The sequence below is a fragment of the Monodelphis domestica genome, chromosome 7, assembly GCF_027887165.1.
Source record: "Monodelphis domestica isolate mMonDom1 chromosome 7, mMonDom1.pri, whole genome shotgun sequence".
Classification (NCBI taxonomy): domain Eukaryota; kingdom Metazoa; phylum Chordata; class Mammalia; order Didelphimorphia; family Didelphidae; genus Monodelphis; species Monodelphis domestica.
In genome coordinates, this window is record NC_077233.1 from 214,034,863 (window position 1) to 214,053,461 (window position 18,599).

Consider the following 18,599-nt stretch of genomic DNA (forward strand, 5'->3'; position numbering starts at 1 on the left):
TTTCCATGGTTTCAAGATTCATGTTCCTTCCCTCCCCTCCCCCCCCCCACTCATATATCATGCACAATTCTGCTGGGTTTAACATGTGCCTTCGATCAAGACCGATTTCCTCATTACTAATATTTGCACTAAGGTGATCTTTTAGAGTTCACTTTCCCAGTCATAGCCCCACCAACCCATGTGATCAAGCAGTTGTTTTTCTTCTGTGTTTCTGCTCCCACAGTTCTTCCTCTGGATGTGGATAGTGTTCTTTCTCATAAGTCCTTCAGAATTGTCCTAGATCATTGCATTACTGCTACTAGAGAAGTCCATTACAATCGATTGTACCACAGTGTATCAGTCTCTGTGTACAACGTTTTCCTGGTTCTGCTCCTTTCACTCTGCATCACTTCCTGGAGGTTGTTCCAGTTCCTATGGAATTCCTCCAGTTTATTATTCCTTTGATCACAATAGTATTCCATCACCAGCATATACCACAATTTGTTCAGCCATTCCCCATATTCCTTTGTCCTTAAGTCCTTACTGTTCTGATATAGGGGGAAAAAATGAACTGTGCTATCTGTGGTGGCCTTCTTTGGCTCAGTGGATAGAGAGAGCCAGGTCCAGAAATGGGAAGTTATGGGTTCAAATCTGGCCTCAGACACTGCCTAGGAGTATGACCCTGAGCAAGTCACTTTACCCCAATTGCCTCGCCCTTATCTTTCTTATTTACCTTACCAATACTTAGTATCAAATTCTAAGGCAGAAGGTAAGGATTTAAAAAAATTAAAATAAATAAGCATTTGTTAAATAACTTCTGTGGGCCAGATACTATGCTAAATGTTGGGGATACAAAGAAAGCCAAGGGACAGTACCTGCTCTCAAGGAGCTTAGAGTGTGATAGAGGCTGGCACTTCCCTTCTTTCTTTTTTATTATTTTTTTTTAAACACAAGGGAGCTAACTAGTAGCAACTATGAACAAACAAGTTTCAGACAGGATAAATTTGAGATAATCAAGGGAAGGCAGCCACTAGCTTCAAGAGGCATCAGGAAAGGCTTCTCATAGAAGATAGGATTTTAGCTGGAACTTGAAGGAAGCCAGTGAAGCCAGGAGGTAGCAATGAGGAGGGGAAAGCATTATAAGCATGGGAAACAGCCAGTGAAAATGACCAGAACCAACAGATGGAGTGTCTGGAGGGACAAAGAGCCAGGAGGACAGTGTCACTGGACCAGAAAGTATGTAGAACAGAGTACCCTGTAAGAAGATTGGTAAATTAGCAGGGGGGCCAGGGTATGAAGATGCCAAAAGGGAAGATTTTATTTTTTATTTATATTTTTATTTTGTCTTACACATATTATATTTTATCTTTTCCCCCTTGAGACTCTGGAGTTCATTGAAGAGGTAATATGGTCAGTTCTAAGTAGGAGGAAAATTAATGTGATTGCTGAGTGAAGGATGGATTGGAATGGGGAAGAGACTTGTAGCAGGGAGATAAATCAGCAGGCTATGTATTGAAATAGGCCAGGTGTGTGGTAATGAGTATCTGCACCAGTGTGGCTGCAGTGCTAGGAAGGGGGCATATATGGGAGATATTTTGAAGGAAAAATCAACAAGACTTGGCAATGGTTTAGATATGTGGGGTGAAAGAGTGCAAAATTGAGGACAACACAAACATTGAGAGTGGGGATGACTGGGATGATGGTGGTACCTTTGAGAGTAATAGGAAAGTTCAGAAGTGGGTTGCTCTTGGGTGGGGAGAAGAGTAATAAGTTCAGTTTTAGACAAGTATTTAGAATATCTAGGGGATATCCAGTTTGAAATGTTTAATAGGCAGTTGTAGAGGCAAGTCTGGAGGTTAGGGGAGAACACAGTCATGTCATAATCCCCTGGGGGTCATAGATAAGGCCCAATTTTGCAGATTATTCAAAGGGAACAGGGTTAACAAATAATAATCTAATGTACAGTTCTACTGACTAGGATATTTATTAATTTATTCCTTTGATCCCCTAAATTGCTTCTCCTTTTGAGTTCACAATTTGCTTGATGACATGAAATAAAATTAAAATATTTTCTTGGCATTTGGGGCCCTCTACAATCTAATGCCACCCTACCTTTCTAGCTTTGTCTCATATTCTCCCTCCATTTCCCTCCCCCCCACCCCCCGAATACTCCTGGTGTTTTCCCATCTCCCATGCCTTTGTTTATGCAAATTTCTATGCTTGAAATAGCCTGTCCCTTTTTGTTGTTCAGTCATTTCATTCAGGTCTGACTCTTTGTGACCCCATTTGGGGTTTTCTTGGCAGAAAGACTGGAGTAGCTTGCCATTTCCTTCTACCTAGCTTCTTTTATAGATGAAAAAACTGTGACAAAGAGGGTTAAGTGACTAGCCCAGGGTTACATAGCTAGCAATTGCCTGAGTCTAGAATTGAACTAATGAAGATGAGTCTTCTTGACTCAAGACTCTGTATTCCATTCACTGGGTCGCCTAGCTGCCCTACCCATCCCTGAATGCTTTAATACTTCAATCCTTGAACAGCAAAGACCTTAAACTACATATGCCTTTTCATCCTGTGTGACCTTTGTTCATATCCTTCCATAAATTTTCCAGAGAGGGTTCATTCAGTAAAATAGAGCCATTTCTCTAGGCTCTCTAACATTTAGTAGCTATCAATGTATCAGCTGGGCTGTCTGTCTATTGTCCTTTACACTTGCTTCATGAACAACATATTCACTTTTTAATGCCCAACTCATGAAATCTCCTCTAAGAAACCTTCCCTGATTTCCCTAGTCAATATATTATCTTTTGATTTTCTCCTCTTTGTATAGCATTTTATTTTGCATTTTTCGAATGCATTTATTCTGGATTGTTTTGTATTTACTTGTATGAGTTAGCTTTGGGGTCAGGAAATCTTAGGTTTAAGTCCTTCCTCTGGCACCTATGGGCTTTGTGACCCTGGTCAAGTCACTTAACATCTCAATGCTCCAGGCAACTCTAAGACTATCAGTTCCATTTGCCACTCAGCCGTGACAGATAGAGTTTATTTATTCCAATTATTCCAATGAAATTACAGACCCAGTCCCCCCAAAATCTATCTAGATTATAAATTCTGTGAAGACAGAGACTTATTTATATCTTATTTATATATCTTATTTAAATTGCTTTGCATATAGTAGGCATTGCTAAATGTTTGCTAAGTTATCCTGCAAAAAAAGGTACTATTTTGGGATGCTTCCCTTCTCTACATAGCAAATAACCTCTACTTACCCTACTAGGAGATGGAGTCCAGAAAATAACAATTAATAAATTTGTAGAACCATGGAAGAAAAGCTAAGAGGAAGGCAGCCATAATAGCATCTTTACTTGAAAACTACTTTAGAATGGGCTGCAGAATCTTCTCAGATATACAGAAATAACAGACTGACAGAGCTGGGGCCCACTCATCAATACAATCCTTAAGAAACCTTAGAGATCACTATTTTAGAAGATAATCTAATAATAATTAGTACAATGAGGAGATTTCCAGTGTTTTTTGGTGGGAAAGTATTTTTCTGAAATGCTGAGATCCTGGGCCAAAGCAGCAACTTCCATTCATAAGATGATTCCATGGAAATACCTAGGGATTCTAGAGAACAAGTAGGTATGGTGAGGGAGAGAGAGACAGAGAGGTGGGGGAGGGAGGAAAAGAGGGAGGGTGGGAAGTAGAGAAGGAGGGAAAGAGGGAGAGAGAGAGAGAGAGAGAGAGAGAGAGAGAGAGAGAGAGAGAGAGATACAGATACATAGAGGATTTATTGCACACTTATGTGACTGGCATTTTGCTAAGTACTGGGAATATAAAATAAAAACCAACAACAGAGCCTTTGCCCTCAAGAAGATTACATTCTAACAGAGAAAGAAAACTCACAAAGAATAGCTGGAAAGGGGAGGGGAGAGACCCCTGTTTGAGCAAAAATGGTGCAGTCCAGAAAGTGAATTGAGCTTGGAGTGAGGTGTGCATAAGCTGGGGCCCCTCCTGAAATGGCAGTCTGGGCTGGGAACGCATTGATTTAACAGATCAAGTTCCATTATAAACCAACTGATTGTGATTAACCTGCTGGGTGCCTCTGATCCAGAAGATGTTAAGAACTCCAGCTAAGAGCATGGAGAGTTTTAGATGGTAGGTGCTATAAAAACACCAGATTGCTATCTGTAGGGTTCCTGTAAATTCCTTCCTGATTCACATATCTTGTGAAATGTGGTAATGTGGCATGGCAGAGACCAAAAATATACTTCAATCATCAGAATGCAAAATGGAAACAGGTGGAAGACAAGGGAAAGGATTTGTATTTTCTTATGCATGGCTTCACCACTGCTTCTTACACTGGGTTTGGAAATTGAGGTGGTATTAGATAATCTCTTACACACCAACTCTTCACCACATATATTTGACACTCTCTTAACATGCCTTGACCCTTCCCATCTCTGTACTTTTGTTTGTGCCAATTCTTCTTGCCCCTCCCCTAACCAAAATCATATCTATCTTTCAGGATGCAGCTCAAGTGATATTTCTTCCATAGAATCATTTCCCTCATCACTATCAATTAGAAGCTATCTCTCACTCCTTGAAAGTTGTATTTTGTTGAGACTACACAAATGGTAATTACCATATATTGACTTGGATTAAAGTTTCTCTGTGTCCTTGTGTTATCTCTTCAACTAGATGGATTTTGATTAACTTACTATGGGTCTCTGATCTAGAAGATGAAGCTCCACAGTAGGGGACTGTGTCCTAAACTTTTATCTCCCTCCTCCATAGCACATAGCAGAGTGGTCCACATCTAGCAGGTACTCAATAAACACATGGATTTTTTGTGGGGTGGGAGGAGATTGGGGCTTCCTTTGTCAACCAGGATAGAAATGTAGCAGTTATTCAGGGACCAGAGGTCAATACTGATGAGCAGAAAAGCTTTAACTTGTTCTGGTTTTCTAACTAGTTCACCCCTCCTTATGCAGAATAGGCACTCTGCTCCTGGAAGCTCACCATATTTGTGACAGAGTGTGGATACAAGATCAGCTTTAATCCTACTGAAGCTTAGATTTGAACTCAAATGATCCACTAGTTCTAGTCTCCTGAGTATAGGGACCACACATATGGCTACCATACCAGTTCTTACTAAACACAAGATGGGAAGGAAGGAAGGAAGGAAGGAAGGAAGGAAGGAAGGAAGGAAGGAAGGAAGCAAGGAAAGAAGGAAAGAAGGAAGGAAGGAAGGAAGGAAGGAAGGAAGGAAGGAAGGAAGGAAGGAAGGAAGGAAGGAAGGAAGGAAGGAAGGAAGGAAGGAAGGAAGGAAGGAAGGAAGGAAGGTTAATTGTCTTATGAAATATGACAGTGCTAGAATACCTTACCTGCCACTGGACCAGAACAGAAGAAGTGGTATGAGGAGTCACTGAAACACAATTTGGAGGTTCTCCAGGAACTACAGAATAAGAAGGAAGGAAGCAAACAAGAAGAATAATTCTTTTAATAGTTCATCTTCCTTTCATTAAATACTTCCAGTCCTAGCTTCCTCAAACCCATTCCTACAGGAGTAGAGCCTGTAGCAAGTCACTGTGGCTAAAGCCAGCTCTTAGTAAAACTGTCAGTAGGTGAAGATTGCCTTGGGTATACCTCCCTTTCTCATGACACTTTTCTTCTGTAACATACCTCCTCCCCACCAAAAATTCTTCTGGTTTTCCTCTGCCTTCCATCAAAGATATCTCTTGGGAAAATATCTGAGACTGAGATTGAGCATTATAAAGCCTAGGAATAAGGGAATATTGTGTTACCCATCCCCCCAAAAAACAAACACTACAGAATTTATGCAGCCAAATGAGGGATATGGCTTTCAAAGCTGTTCCCTTGAGAGGCCATACTTCTAATGATGCTGTTATTGCTCAGAAAACATTTAGGAGAAATGTTTGGGAATGGCTTAAGAACCTAAAACACATTCTAGCCACTATTCTAGTCACTATTATATTAGGAATGAGAGGCCCTATGTTCTTGGCTTCCTGGGTTACTTAGAGCAAATCATTTAACCTCTTTTTCAGTTTTCTCATTTGTAAAATAAGATGATTCAACTTGACACTTAAAAGTCCCTACCAGATGTAAACCTCACAACTTTGGAGCTTATGAATAGGATTAGCAGTCGTGACAATTCCTTTGTCCTGCGAGGTTGAACTGGATTTTTAGAAACAACTAAAACAATTTTTTTTCAAAGCATGCCCTGGGAGATAAAGTAGATAATTGATCAAGACAAGGAAGTTGGTTTTGGCCATAAAGCAATTCAATTGATTTTCATGCGGTTCACGAGTTTACTATGAAGGTGGTTCCAAAGAATCTTGCAGGGGTAGATTGAGACACTTCCCATGGAGGCTGATGAACTCTTTGGCCCCTTTTCCTAGGAACTGGTGTTCTGACCTTGCTAAAGGACATGGGTAACTGAGTAACTTCTTATAATCTCTTAGTGGCTAGGAGGCACAAATACCAGATATGTGGATTATAATTAAACAACCATTATAACATATTTTGACTCCTCACAAGCCTTTTTATGGGTATTAACTGTAGGAATAGACTTCAGTGTTTTTAGTTTCAGGAAAGGTAGAAGAATCATCATACTTTTAGTGTATCTTGCATTTTAAGAATTATTTTATTTTTTATTTTTTCCATGGCTACATTATTTTTGCTATCTTCCTCCCTCCTCCTGGAGTTGATAAGCAATTTCACTGGGTTATACACATAGTATCACTCAAATCCTATTTTGATATTATTCATTTTTGTAATAGAGTAATCTTTTAAAACCAAATCCCCAAATCATATTCCCACATAAAAAAGTGATAAATCATATCTTACCTTGTATTTTTTTTTTAATTCTTGACTAAAGATTGATTCTAAGACAGAGGAACAGTAAAGGCTAAGTATTTGGGGTTAACTGACTTGCTCAGGGTCACCCAGATAGGAAGTATCTGAGGCCAGAGTTGAACACGAGTTCCTTCCTATCTCTAGGACTATCATTCTAACCATTGAGTCACCCTGTACCTTGCATTTTAACACATGCTATCTGATTCCATTCCTTTCCAAAGAATTAGACAACTCAAATCAAAAGTTGAATCAAAAATGATTGGCCACGCAATCAGAAGGTACCCCCACATTACACCCCCCTCCCCATCCTTAGTTGACTATAAAAAGGATTTATCTTTATCTTTTGACATTATTAATCACTTTGGGTCTCTGATAGCTTTCTCTTGGACTTCCAGGAAAGGAATGAGAGAGATTTATTTCCATTCCCTACTCTATTCCCCTATCCCACAACCAGGGCATTTTGAGTATGAGAAAAATCCACACTCCACCCCTCGCCCCCATAACACATTCATTGTAAGTCAAGGAGAAATTGAGAGTCAAAATGCCAATGAGAGGGGGGGGGGAGGGAGAGAGAGGCAGAGAGAGGGGGAGAAAGGGAGAGAGACAGACAGAGAGGGGGGAAGAGAGAGAGAGACAGACAGAGATAGAGAGAGACAGACAGAGATAGAGAGAGACAGAGAGAGAGAGACAGAGAGAGACAGAGAGAGAGAGAGAGAGACAGAGAGACAGAGAGAGAGAGACACAGAGAGAGACAGAGAGAGGGGGAGAAAGGGAGAGAGACAGACAGAGGGGGGAAGAGAGAGAGAGAGAGAGAGAGAGAGAGAGAGAGAGAGAGAGAGAGAGAGAGAGAGAGAGAGAGAGAGAGAGAGGTGGAAGCTTTCTATCATTCTTATAGCCTACTTGGGGATAGTTTCTTTTGATTCTGTGTTCAGTCACCTTCGATGATAATCTGCTAGAGACCCAAACAAGCAATCAGAATTTACTTGCATATGTCCTTTATCAGGAGGCCAGGAGGTCAAAGCATGTGTGTTCACAGAGAATGGGACAGGAGTATGTGCCTCCCTTCATTGGAAATGTCTCTGAACATCTCAGCTACAAGAGGAATTCCAAAGGAGTCTAGCCTAAGCTGAGCACTTTGAAGGACAAAAATCCTAGATAAGTGTGTATAGGATATAAAAGTCCTGAAAAGAAAAAATCCCCTTTCTCATTACTTTATAGCCATACCTGCTATGCACTAATGTGAATATAAGTTGACTACATGTTCCTCCTACCAGGTATTTTTGTAGTTTAGGACTCACTTCTAACAGTGAGACAAAAGGCCTTTCTGTTCAACTCTCAATGGAGTTTTAAGTATCTGCAAGCTAGAGGAAGTGGTATCTACTTTTGATTGAAGCCTCCCTTTGAAATCACACTTTACAGGGAAAAGACCACACACTGAGTTCAAACCTGTCTCAGATACTTATGAGCTATACAATCAGGGCAAATCACTAAAACTTAAAAAAAGATTTTTTAAAATAAAAACTGTTCCCTTCTGTCTTAGAATCAATACTGTGTATCAGTTCCAAGTCAGAAGAACAGTAAGGGCTGGGCAATGGGGGTTAGGTGACTCGCCCAAGGTCACACAGCCAGGAAGTTTCCAGGCTAGATTTGAATCCAGGACTTCCCATCTCTAGGCCTGCTTCTCAATTCATGGAGCCCTCTAGTTGCCCACTATGAAAACTGTTTGAATCTGTTTCCTCATCTGTAAAAGGGGGATAATATAGCCCTATGGCACAGGGTTTTGTGAGGATCATTTAAAATTCTATCTATCTATCCACCACTTTGTCCAAGCAAAAGCACTTATATAAGCATGAGCAAGGATAAGTGGCAGTAAGTGAAGTGGATAGAGAGCTGATTGTGGACCTAGGAAGAGGAAGGCTTGGAGTTCTACCTGTGATACCTACTAGTTATGTGGTTATATGGCCTAGACAAATCACTTAAACTCAGCATCATAGACAACCCTCACAGACTATAATCTGCACAGAATGTGCTAACCTGGAGAGTCTCCTCCCCTCCTCTATCCAGCAATCACAAGCCATTCCCCATCCTTGCCCCCAGGATGATGTCCATGCTTTATTAGGGAAGCCCTATGGATTTTTCAAAGAAGAGCCATGCTAAGGACATATGGCCAAGAGTCCCAGCTGCAGCATTAGCTTGGAGAGGAAAAAGGAACTAGAATGTTTCCTAGTTTTAGGAATGGGGCAGGGAAATGAAATGAAAAAGAAAATAGGAAAGGACATTACTCCATTCTCCTTTGCTTCTGGTGTCCCAAATACAGATATAAAACTAAGCAGGCCATTCGTATCAGCAATGTTCCTGGGACCACAAAGAATTATTTTTGTGCTTTCCCTCCTCTCCCCTGTGTCACTTTCTCCCTTCACCCAAAACATATATCTTATTGGGGGAGAGGAGTGGGTAGTTGAAAGACCCCTCAGAATAGCTATTTCCTTGTTTGGAGAGGAAGAGAGAATATGACACTATTTCCTTTTTTCAGAACTGAGAGGCAGCACAGTGTGGTGGCTAGATCACTGGATTATAAGTCAGGAAGTCCTGGTATCATGCCTCAGATACACAATAGTTCTGTGACCACGAGCTTGCCATTTAACTCCTACTGGACTTATTTTTCTGATCTGAAAAATAAGGGGAATGGAGTTTTAAGGTTTTTAAAGGATAAAGTTGGGTTTTTTTAAGCATTTTAAAATTTTATATCTATGATTCTATGACCAGGAGCTGGAGCTGTGGTCTGGAGGGGCGATATCTAAACAGCAATGCGGATATTCTTTCTGACCCAACACATTCCTCATCCCCACCAAAGCTGCCTCAGTTAGAAAGCTCATAAACCTTAGGAGTCCCCACTATTCACTGGTGTTGGTGAAATCATTGGGGTTAAAAAAATCACCATATGCAATGACCACTGTTATTAGAGGGCCATCTTCCTTCTCTCCTGCCCACTGTTCAATTTCCCGTGTTGCCTGCTGAGCATAAAGACAGTTCACTCTGACCCAAGAACAGGGAAGCCAAATCTTATCAGAGCCTCACAGCCCTCTGCCGTGTAATGCTCTACTGGGAGCCCTGGGTTTGTTCAGCAAAATAATCTCTGCACATTGCTAAGGAGTTGAGAAGCTTTTACAGCATTAACCCTTTTACTGTTCTGTAAGGAGGTCAGTGGAGCTCTGGAGTTGGGGAAGCTAAAACTTCTGGCTTATAAACACCAAAATTTCGATTTGGAATCATGGGATGAGCTGGATGCAGAGGAGTTTGTTTTTCAAATGGCTACCCTGGCCCTTTAATTGAAATGTCAGCAATTGGAAGGAGACGGGGGGGGGGGGGGGGGGGGGGGGAACAGAATAAAAGAGGGTCTGAATTATTATTAAGTGCTGCTGGATGTTAGAACTGCTATGGCTTCCATCCCTGGAAGCTTAGCTGCCTTCTGATGCATGATACCAATCCTTCTTCTTTGGGCCTAACAGGCTTGCTATCATCACACTGGATACATTTGATGGAGTTGTCTCCCAGTTTCACTTCATGCCTGGCAGGATCATGTCATACAAAATTATAATGAATCTTCAGGCCTTACTCTTCTGATGTGGAGAAAGGGGGAAAAGCCCACCTAAAGCTTTTAGAGAGTCTCATTTTTGTCTTTGAAACATTTCAATCATTTATCTGTGCTGGTGTGGAAAGTGGATTATGAATGAAAACAACTGAAGGAATTTCTTCAAACACAGCCCACCCAGCTACATTTATCTTTAATGATTCTCAGTAAATTATTCAACTTCTGGAATGATAATGGATCGTAGAGATTTTGGAAGCCAATCAAAGAAACTTTAATTCCATTTGGAGGTCCTTGAAGGGTTGATTTATGACCACAGGGCACATGAGGATACTTCAAGCTGCCTGTCATTAATTGAATTCAGCTCTTTACCATCTTGTTCCCTAAGAAAAGAGCTATGGGAGACCTTTTCCCCTGCTCAGGTACAAAGTAGAATAAAATCTTCAGGAGTAAGTGTTTCAGAGCTCCCAAAAAAGCATCTGGAATGAATGGTAACTATTCCCCAGTCGGAGTTTCAGACAGTGCACTGACCCCAGCTTTCTTACCATCTTGCAGTGTAGTTACTGCCTCAGTCTCTGCACTGAAGTCACTGTCTCCAATATCATTGGTTGCTTTCAGGCGGAGCTTGTAGGAGGTGAAAGGATTCAACCTGTAAAAAGTGAGTAGTAAGAGTGAATTCCTGAGGCACCTTCAAAACATTTGTGGTTTTGGATTGTTTTGTTTTTATTAAGGATCCACCCAGAGCAAATCCTATTCTGACATAATTTAAAAAGGCATTAATATCTCAGCCCAGTCTGGCATTTTATACAACTAGTGGCTTGATTTATAAAAGGATTAGCCTGAGGGGATAATGGGTAGTTATCTTTCCTTTACCTATAGGTTGCTTCCTTGATTTCTTGATCTGGTGACTGATAGAGGAATTATACCCTATATTCTTTTTTATTTTTAGACTGGGTGCTTTTAATGTTTAATTATTGAAATATTTTTAAATTGGACTTCATGTTTTACAAATTCCATAAGGAAAAAAATTGCATTAAAATAATCTTGAACTTGTAGACTAAGCTAAATTTTGACTTAGCTCACAATATTTGTAGAGGAAATTCTTGTTCAGAAATGGATTGAACTAGATGGCCTCTGAGGTCTCTTTGTACTTTGAAATTCTGTCATTCGGTATCTCTATAAAGAAGATTGAAGCCATTCAAAGATTTCCAAAGTAAAATCTCTTTAACTTCCCTACTCTTCAACTTTATAATTCCTTTTTTTCCTTCCATTTTCCCTTCATTCCTGTCTCAAAAATAAAGGTGTACCTTTTGTTTGGTTAAGGCTAACTTTTGCATCCTTGCTCTTGGTCACATTTCCTCTTGCCTCTTCTGGGACATTGTGGTATAGTAAAAAGGACAATGACTTTGGAATAAGAGGGTCCAGGCTCAAAACTCTGTCCCTCTTGGACAAGTTACTGGATTTCTCTGGCCTCAATTTCCTCCTCTGTAAAATAAGAGCTGAGGACTAGAATCCCCTAAAATCCTTTTTAGCTTTAAAAATGGTGATTTTAGCTTTAAAATTTTTTGATGACCTCTCTTTGAACCTTACTTCTCCCCTAGCTTTCATGGCACTCTATTATTTCTGTTGTTCTGTATCCCTGAATGTTTCTTTTTCTCCTTTGATGCTCCTTCTCTCTTTTTCATTCATAACAAACAGGAGTTGCCCAAGATGCTCTCCAAATCCCTCTTTTCTCCTTTCCCCACACATTCTTAGTATTTTTATTCCATAGTTTTGACTGTCAACTCTGACTCACAAATCTCTCTCCAACTCCATCCTCTTTCCTAAGTATCAACAATACATTTGGCAAACAGTTCAAATTCAACATTTCAACTCATCTAAAACCAAACCTATTGTTTTCACCAAACTAATATAGTCTCCTGATCTTCCTTTTTTATTAATGACATTATAATTTTGCCAGTTATCTAGGCTAAAAGCTTTAGTTTTCTTTGACTCCTCCCTTTTCCTCTTACCACCTAATCATTTGCCAAGTTTTGTTGAGTTCCCACTATGAATTAACAAGTTCTCTCAAATCCATCCCATCCCTTCCATTACATGGCAATCACCCTAGCCCAAGTCCTTAGGACTTCTCATCTACTCATTTAGATTACTGATTTCTCCATTCACAACCTCTGCCCCTCAAAACCATAATATTGTTATTCAGTAACTTTAGTCACATTCAAGTCTTTGTGACCACATTTGGCGTTTTCTTGGCAAAGATACTAGAGCAGTTTGTCATTTCCTTCTTTAACTCAGTTTACAGATGAGGAAACTGAAGCAAACAGGGTTAGGTGACTTGCCCAGGAACCCACAGCTAAGTGGCGGTAGCAGTCCACACCTATCTATGGACAAGGGAAACAGTTAGAATGTAAAGATTGTCTTAGAAGAGAGCATGCTCAGTCTTGCACATGGCTAGTAAAGCCTGCTGACCCTTGATCCCAGCTTCCCCCAGGTTAGGCGGGAAATCAGGTTTCTTTGTGTTCACCTGGCTAAGACAAACCACACCTATACCTTGTCATTAACCAATGATAATCATCCCTATGTATTGTGCACATTTGCATCTCAATGGTAATAAATAGGATCTCCACAGAAGGCCAGCCCCCTTTGCGGAATCACCTCTCACCTATGTCTATCTTTCCTGGAGCTTGGCCTCGGGCCAAGCTCCATCTTTAACTTCCTCCCTCTCTATCTCTCTCTCTCTTCCTGAAATACCATTCCTCCTCAATCTCTTATCCTCAAGTGGTTCGTTCTTAGAGCACCAGCTCTAAGGAACCAGTGATTTCTTTCTTGATCTCCTCTCCTCAAGGCGGACTGATCTGTACCTGCAGCCCAGGCTGCAAGGAATTGGGGCTTTTCCTCTCAGCTAATCTCTATACTCCTATATCCACATATTGTTTATTTAGGACTACTTAGTGGTATCATGTCCGCTGATAACTAAGTAGTTGGGGCTTTCTGTGGAGCTCCATTGTCAAATATTACTTATGGGTCTGCCTGTTTCTTGTCCATCTCCTCTACTGTAGTCCTTCCCCAAAGGCAGCTTTCTATCTTTCCTTTTGTGGGGAGGCTGCGGGCCGGCCTTCCTGCTTTAGTGGCTAGATTTGAACTCAGGTCTCCCTGACTTTAAGCTGGACACTCTTATCCACTGCTCCACCTAGCTTCCCCCCACAAGCCATACCATGCATAATTAATTTTTATGTCATTCCTCATCAAAATTCTTCAGGGTCTCCCTAGTGCCTTTAGAATAAAGGCCAAACTCCTAAGTGTAAGATTTAAGGCCCCAACCAATCATTTTCCACAAGTACCCTTCATGGACTGCACTTTCCCACCAAAAAGGACTGTACTAGTCTCTAATTATTCCATCATTGTCCCATGAGTATGAATATCCTTTTCTTGGATCACTACTTGTTGAAGCCTCATTCTTCAAATTCACTTCACATAGTACTTTCTCCAGGAAATCTTAATAATCATCATGGAGGTAGGAAAATGGCATATGCAAGGGACAGCATCATAGAAATTTGGCTTCATCATAGTATGGATGAAAGGGGATATAACAAGGAATAAATCTGTAAAACGAGGGCACTAGACTGGATGCCATCTAAAGATATAATTCTATGATCTCAAGGAGTTTCTAAGAGATAGAGTATAATAAGTATGATAGGAGGTAGAAGGTGATAGAGGCAGACAGGAAGAAAGAATTCCCTGGGAAAATGTTAAGACAGAAGAATCATTGCAAAGCTGAATCATGAATAGTTCCAGGTAAGAAGAGGTAGTGCCCAAGCTAGAGCTTAAATAAAGGAAAAAAATATTCAGAGAGGTAGAGATGAGGAGAATTTATATTATTGGGGGTGTAGGACAGTCTATCTGACTTCTTGGAGATTGAAAATATGGGGCAGAACAGGATCAAGGAACAGTTGTATTCCAGTTTGGTTAGCTAGACTGAAAAGTAGGCTGGATCCAGAGAGGAGGGTTTCCTCCTATTTTAGGATATATCTGGTTCAGCAGTCAATAATGAGCCACTGAGTTTATAAAGAGGGAGGCAGGAAGGTCACACCATGTATTAGAAGGTTATTTGGGCAGCAATTAAAGGTTATCTTTGCCTTGAACCCTCTAAAACTTTGTACCTTTATTCCATTTATCACATCTTACCTTGTATTATACAGTAGAAGTTCTTAAGCCCCCTTCTTTTGTGTATGTATATGTATGTATCATGTATCCCTTCTCAGAATAATATATTTAATTGCAAAAAATAAATTCATAGATTACAAAGGAAAGCAAACACACTGAAATATAGTTATCAGAATATATATATGTAAATATATATATATATATATATATATATATATATTAAAGCTCATCAATACCAGGTTAAGAACTTCTGTATTTTTATCTCTGTGTTACTAGGACCAGTATCCTGGTTTTGTATTTTTTTTATTGGGCCTAAGAACACTCCCTGGCATAGAATAAGTTTTTAGTAAATATTTGGTTAACTGAGTTAAAATAAAACAAACAGTCAGAATTGCAATCTATTGCCTACTTGAAAGCAGCCTTGAGTTCGAGATGTGATAAGATTTTTTAACGCAAAAGACCTTCGAGGAGTGTGTTAGTTCCTTGCTTTGAAATAAGGTAAGTCAGAAGTGAGTCCCCATAGTGCTCTGGTGTGTTCTAGGGCCTGAGGACAAGGGATTTCTTAGTTGAACTGGAAGGAGGCTACCTTTCATCTCAGGTGAGAAACTAGAATGCTGGTGTCTGGGAGAGAGAGAAATCATCAGCATAATAATAGCAAGTAAACACTCCCTGATCCAGCTAGAAGCTTATCACTCTTTCTCTGAGGAATTTAAGTATGTTTCAGAAGATCAGCTAATTAAACCAGCCACAGACCTCTTTTAGTGTCTCAAGGAAGTACCCCCTAACTTTCTGTAATCCAGACACCTCTGCTCTCTCTCTCTACTGAAAATGCTATCTAGGTTAATAAATGAACTTCTCTTCCTCAGACTGCCTGGTTATTGCTACAAACTACTTTCACCCTTCTTAAATCCTTCCTTTCACTTTCTTTTCCCTACAGTCTCCTCTCTTTTTGTCTTCTTTCTTCTCTCCTAGCTCATTTATAAAAACACCAACTATTTGTAAGATGTGGTAGGAGCTGCAGGTCGTATAAAACTAGAGAAAAAAAACACAGCCCTATTCAAAGAGTTATATAATGTAGTGGGGTGTGGGGTCATGAGTGAAAATGTACACAAATAACTATTTTGGAATATTATTAAGTGCATACGGGAAGGCAGAAAGTAAGAAATAGCTCAGATGGAAGGAGAGGGATGGACATCCTTAGCCAGAGGGGTCAGGCCAGGTCTACAGAAGAGATGGCATGAATTCTCTTGAAGAGTTTCAACATGCGGAGGGAAGGAGTCTCTTTCAAACATGGTGGATGACATGTACAAATATAGTAAGATAGAAAAGGATAGTACAAAACAAAGTAATCGTAAGTACTTCAAATTGACTAAAACAAAGAGTATACTATTGAAGAAAAAAGTACTAATACTAATAACATAGTCTGTATTTTAGGCTTAAATCTGCCAGAAATAATTTTATATAAACTTCATAATAATTTTATATTATTACACAATAATATATCCAAGCTATTGCTAGCTTGGAGAGAGAGATGTCCAAACTGGCATTGTTCCCTTGCCTTCAACATGACTCTCTACCCCAACAGTATTTAAGGTTAAATATTGTATAGGAATATACTACACAATATACTACCATGATATTACCATATATTATGTTATCAATAATATATAGTATAGGAATCTTGAACAAGGAAAAATCATAATATCTTAAACCATAATTTAGTATTCAATTTTCTAGATTGGCTACTACTTAGTTCTTTCCTGGACCACCTTCCTTAAGAATTCCTTCCAGTGGTCAATATTGTAACCTTGAATTTCTACAGAGGACAGATCCATCGTTTTGGGGTCCCAATTTAGGGATTGTGGAAGCAATCCAAGCCTGATTATTATCCTTAATCCATGGCTTCCCACCTCCCAGGGAAAGGTCTGGAAAGCACTTTTTGGTTGAAGAAATAATATGTCTTAATATTTCTAGGGAAATTAAAAGTTTTCTTTTACAAAAATATGCTTCCAACACTTCCAGGTAAACATGACTACAGTTTAGATGTAGGAATCTACCTCTCCTCATAGCCTACTGATATAGACTACCTCAAAAGGCCAAAAAACCCGAATTCATATGAATGAAGGGACTCCACGGTAGGGTGCAGAATTGAAGGTACATGTGATTTGGGCATTTCTACACTATAAGGGGGTAAAATAGCTTCCACCAAAACAGAAGCTGATCTACCCTCCCCCACCCCCCCCACAAGGAGCCAATGTGTTAGACTCAGAGCCATGAGCTAGAATCTGTGAGTGAGCAAGGGGCACCCTTAGGTCCTTGTCAGCTAAGACCACCAAAGACCTACCTCCTGAGAGCAGCTAGACTTGAGACCCCAACAAGAGGAAGCGTGCAGACCTTGGGCATGGAGATAGTACAGAGAAGGGCTGCAAACAATAGAAGCTCCAGAGACTTGAGAGGTGGCCTCAGGCAAAAACCTCATTCTTTAGCTCCATACACAGAGAGTCCACTCTCCCCAGGTAGAGAATAAGGATCAAATACTGGAGGACAATCTATTAGGCCTCAACTGAGAAAAAGAAGGCAAGAGTTGCAATCATGATATCTGACAAAGCCAATGTAAAAATAGATCTGATTAAAAGAGATAGGGAAGGTAATTACATTCTGATAAAAGGTAGTATAGACAATGAGGAAATATCAGTAATCAATATGTATGTGCCAAATGGTATAGCATCCAAATTTCTAAAGGAGAAACTAGTGGAGTTGAAGGAGGAAATAGATAGTAAAACTATACTAGTGGGAGACCTGAACCTTCCTCTATCAGATCTAGATAAATCAAACCAAAAAATAAATAAGAAAGAGGTAAGAGATGTGAATGAAATCTTAGAAAAATTAGAGTAAATAGATATATGGAGAAAAATAAATAGGGACAAAAAGGAATACACATTCTTTTCAGCAGCACACATACAGCCACAAAGATATAAACTGCCTAGATTAACAGAAGAAGAAATAGACTTCTTAAATAATCCCATATCAGAAAAAGAAATTAAAGAAGCCATCAAAAACTCCCTAAGAAAAAATCCCCAGGGCCCGATGGATTCACAAGTGAATTCTATCAAACATTCAAAAACAACTAATCCCAATATTATACAAACTATTTGACACAATTTCCAAAGAAGGAGTTCTATAAAATTTCTTCCATGACATAAATATGATACTGATTCCAAAGTCAGGCTGGTCAAAAACAGAGAAAGAAAACTAGAAACCAATCTTCTTAATGAACATAGATGCAAAAATATTAAATTGAATACTAGCAAAAAGACTCCAGCAAGTGATCACGACAGTTATTCATTATGCTCAGGTGGGATTTATAACATGAATGCAAGGATGGTTCAATATTGTGAAAACCATCCACATAATTGATCATATCAACAAGCAAATTAACAAAAATCACATGATTATCTCAATAGATGCAGAAAAAGCCTTCGACAAAATGCAATATTCATTCCAATTGAAAATTCTAGAAAATATAGGAATAGAAGGACCTTTCCTAAGAATAATAAACAATATATATCTAAAACCATCAGCAAGTCTCATCTGCAATGGGCATAAATTAGAAGCCTTTCCCAGTAAGATCAGGAGTAAAACAAGGATACCTAATTATCACCTCTATTATTTAACATTGTACTAGAAACACTAGCAGTAGCAATTAGAGAAGAAAAAGAAATTGAAGGCATTAAAATAGGCAAGGAGGAGACCAAGTTATCACTCTTTGCAGATGATATGATGATCTACTTAAAGAATCCTAGAGAGTCAACTAAAAAGCTAGTAGAAATAATCAACAACTTTAGCAAAGTTGCAGGATACAAAATAAACCCACATAAGTCATTCTATATATCTCCAATACATCTCAGCAGCAAGAATTAGAAAGAGAAATTCCATTTAAAATCACCCTAGACAATATAAAATACTTAGTAATATATCTGCCAAGACAAAT

The 18,599-nt window shown here is 39.5% G+C and overlaps 1 protein-coding gene across 1 annotated transcript in view; it reads right to left on the reverse strand.

The window, feature by feature from the left end:
- Window positions 1–18,599, reverse strand: part of SDK1 (sidekick cell adhesion molecule 1) — a 1,320,044-nt gene that overhangs the window by 142,154 nt on the left and 1,159,291 nt on the right. The window contains 2 exon segments of the mRNA XM_007498416.3: window positions 5,364–5,434; window positions 10,990–11,093. Coding sequence (XP_007498478.2) covers window positions 5,364–5,434; window positions 10,990–11,093 — 175 coding nt within the window.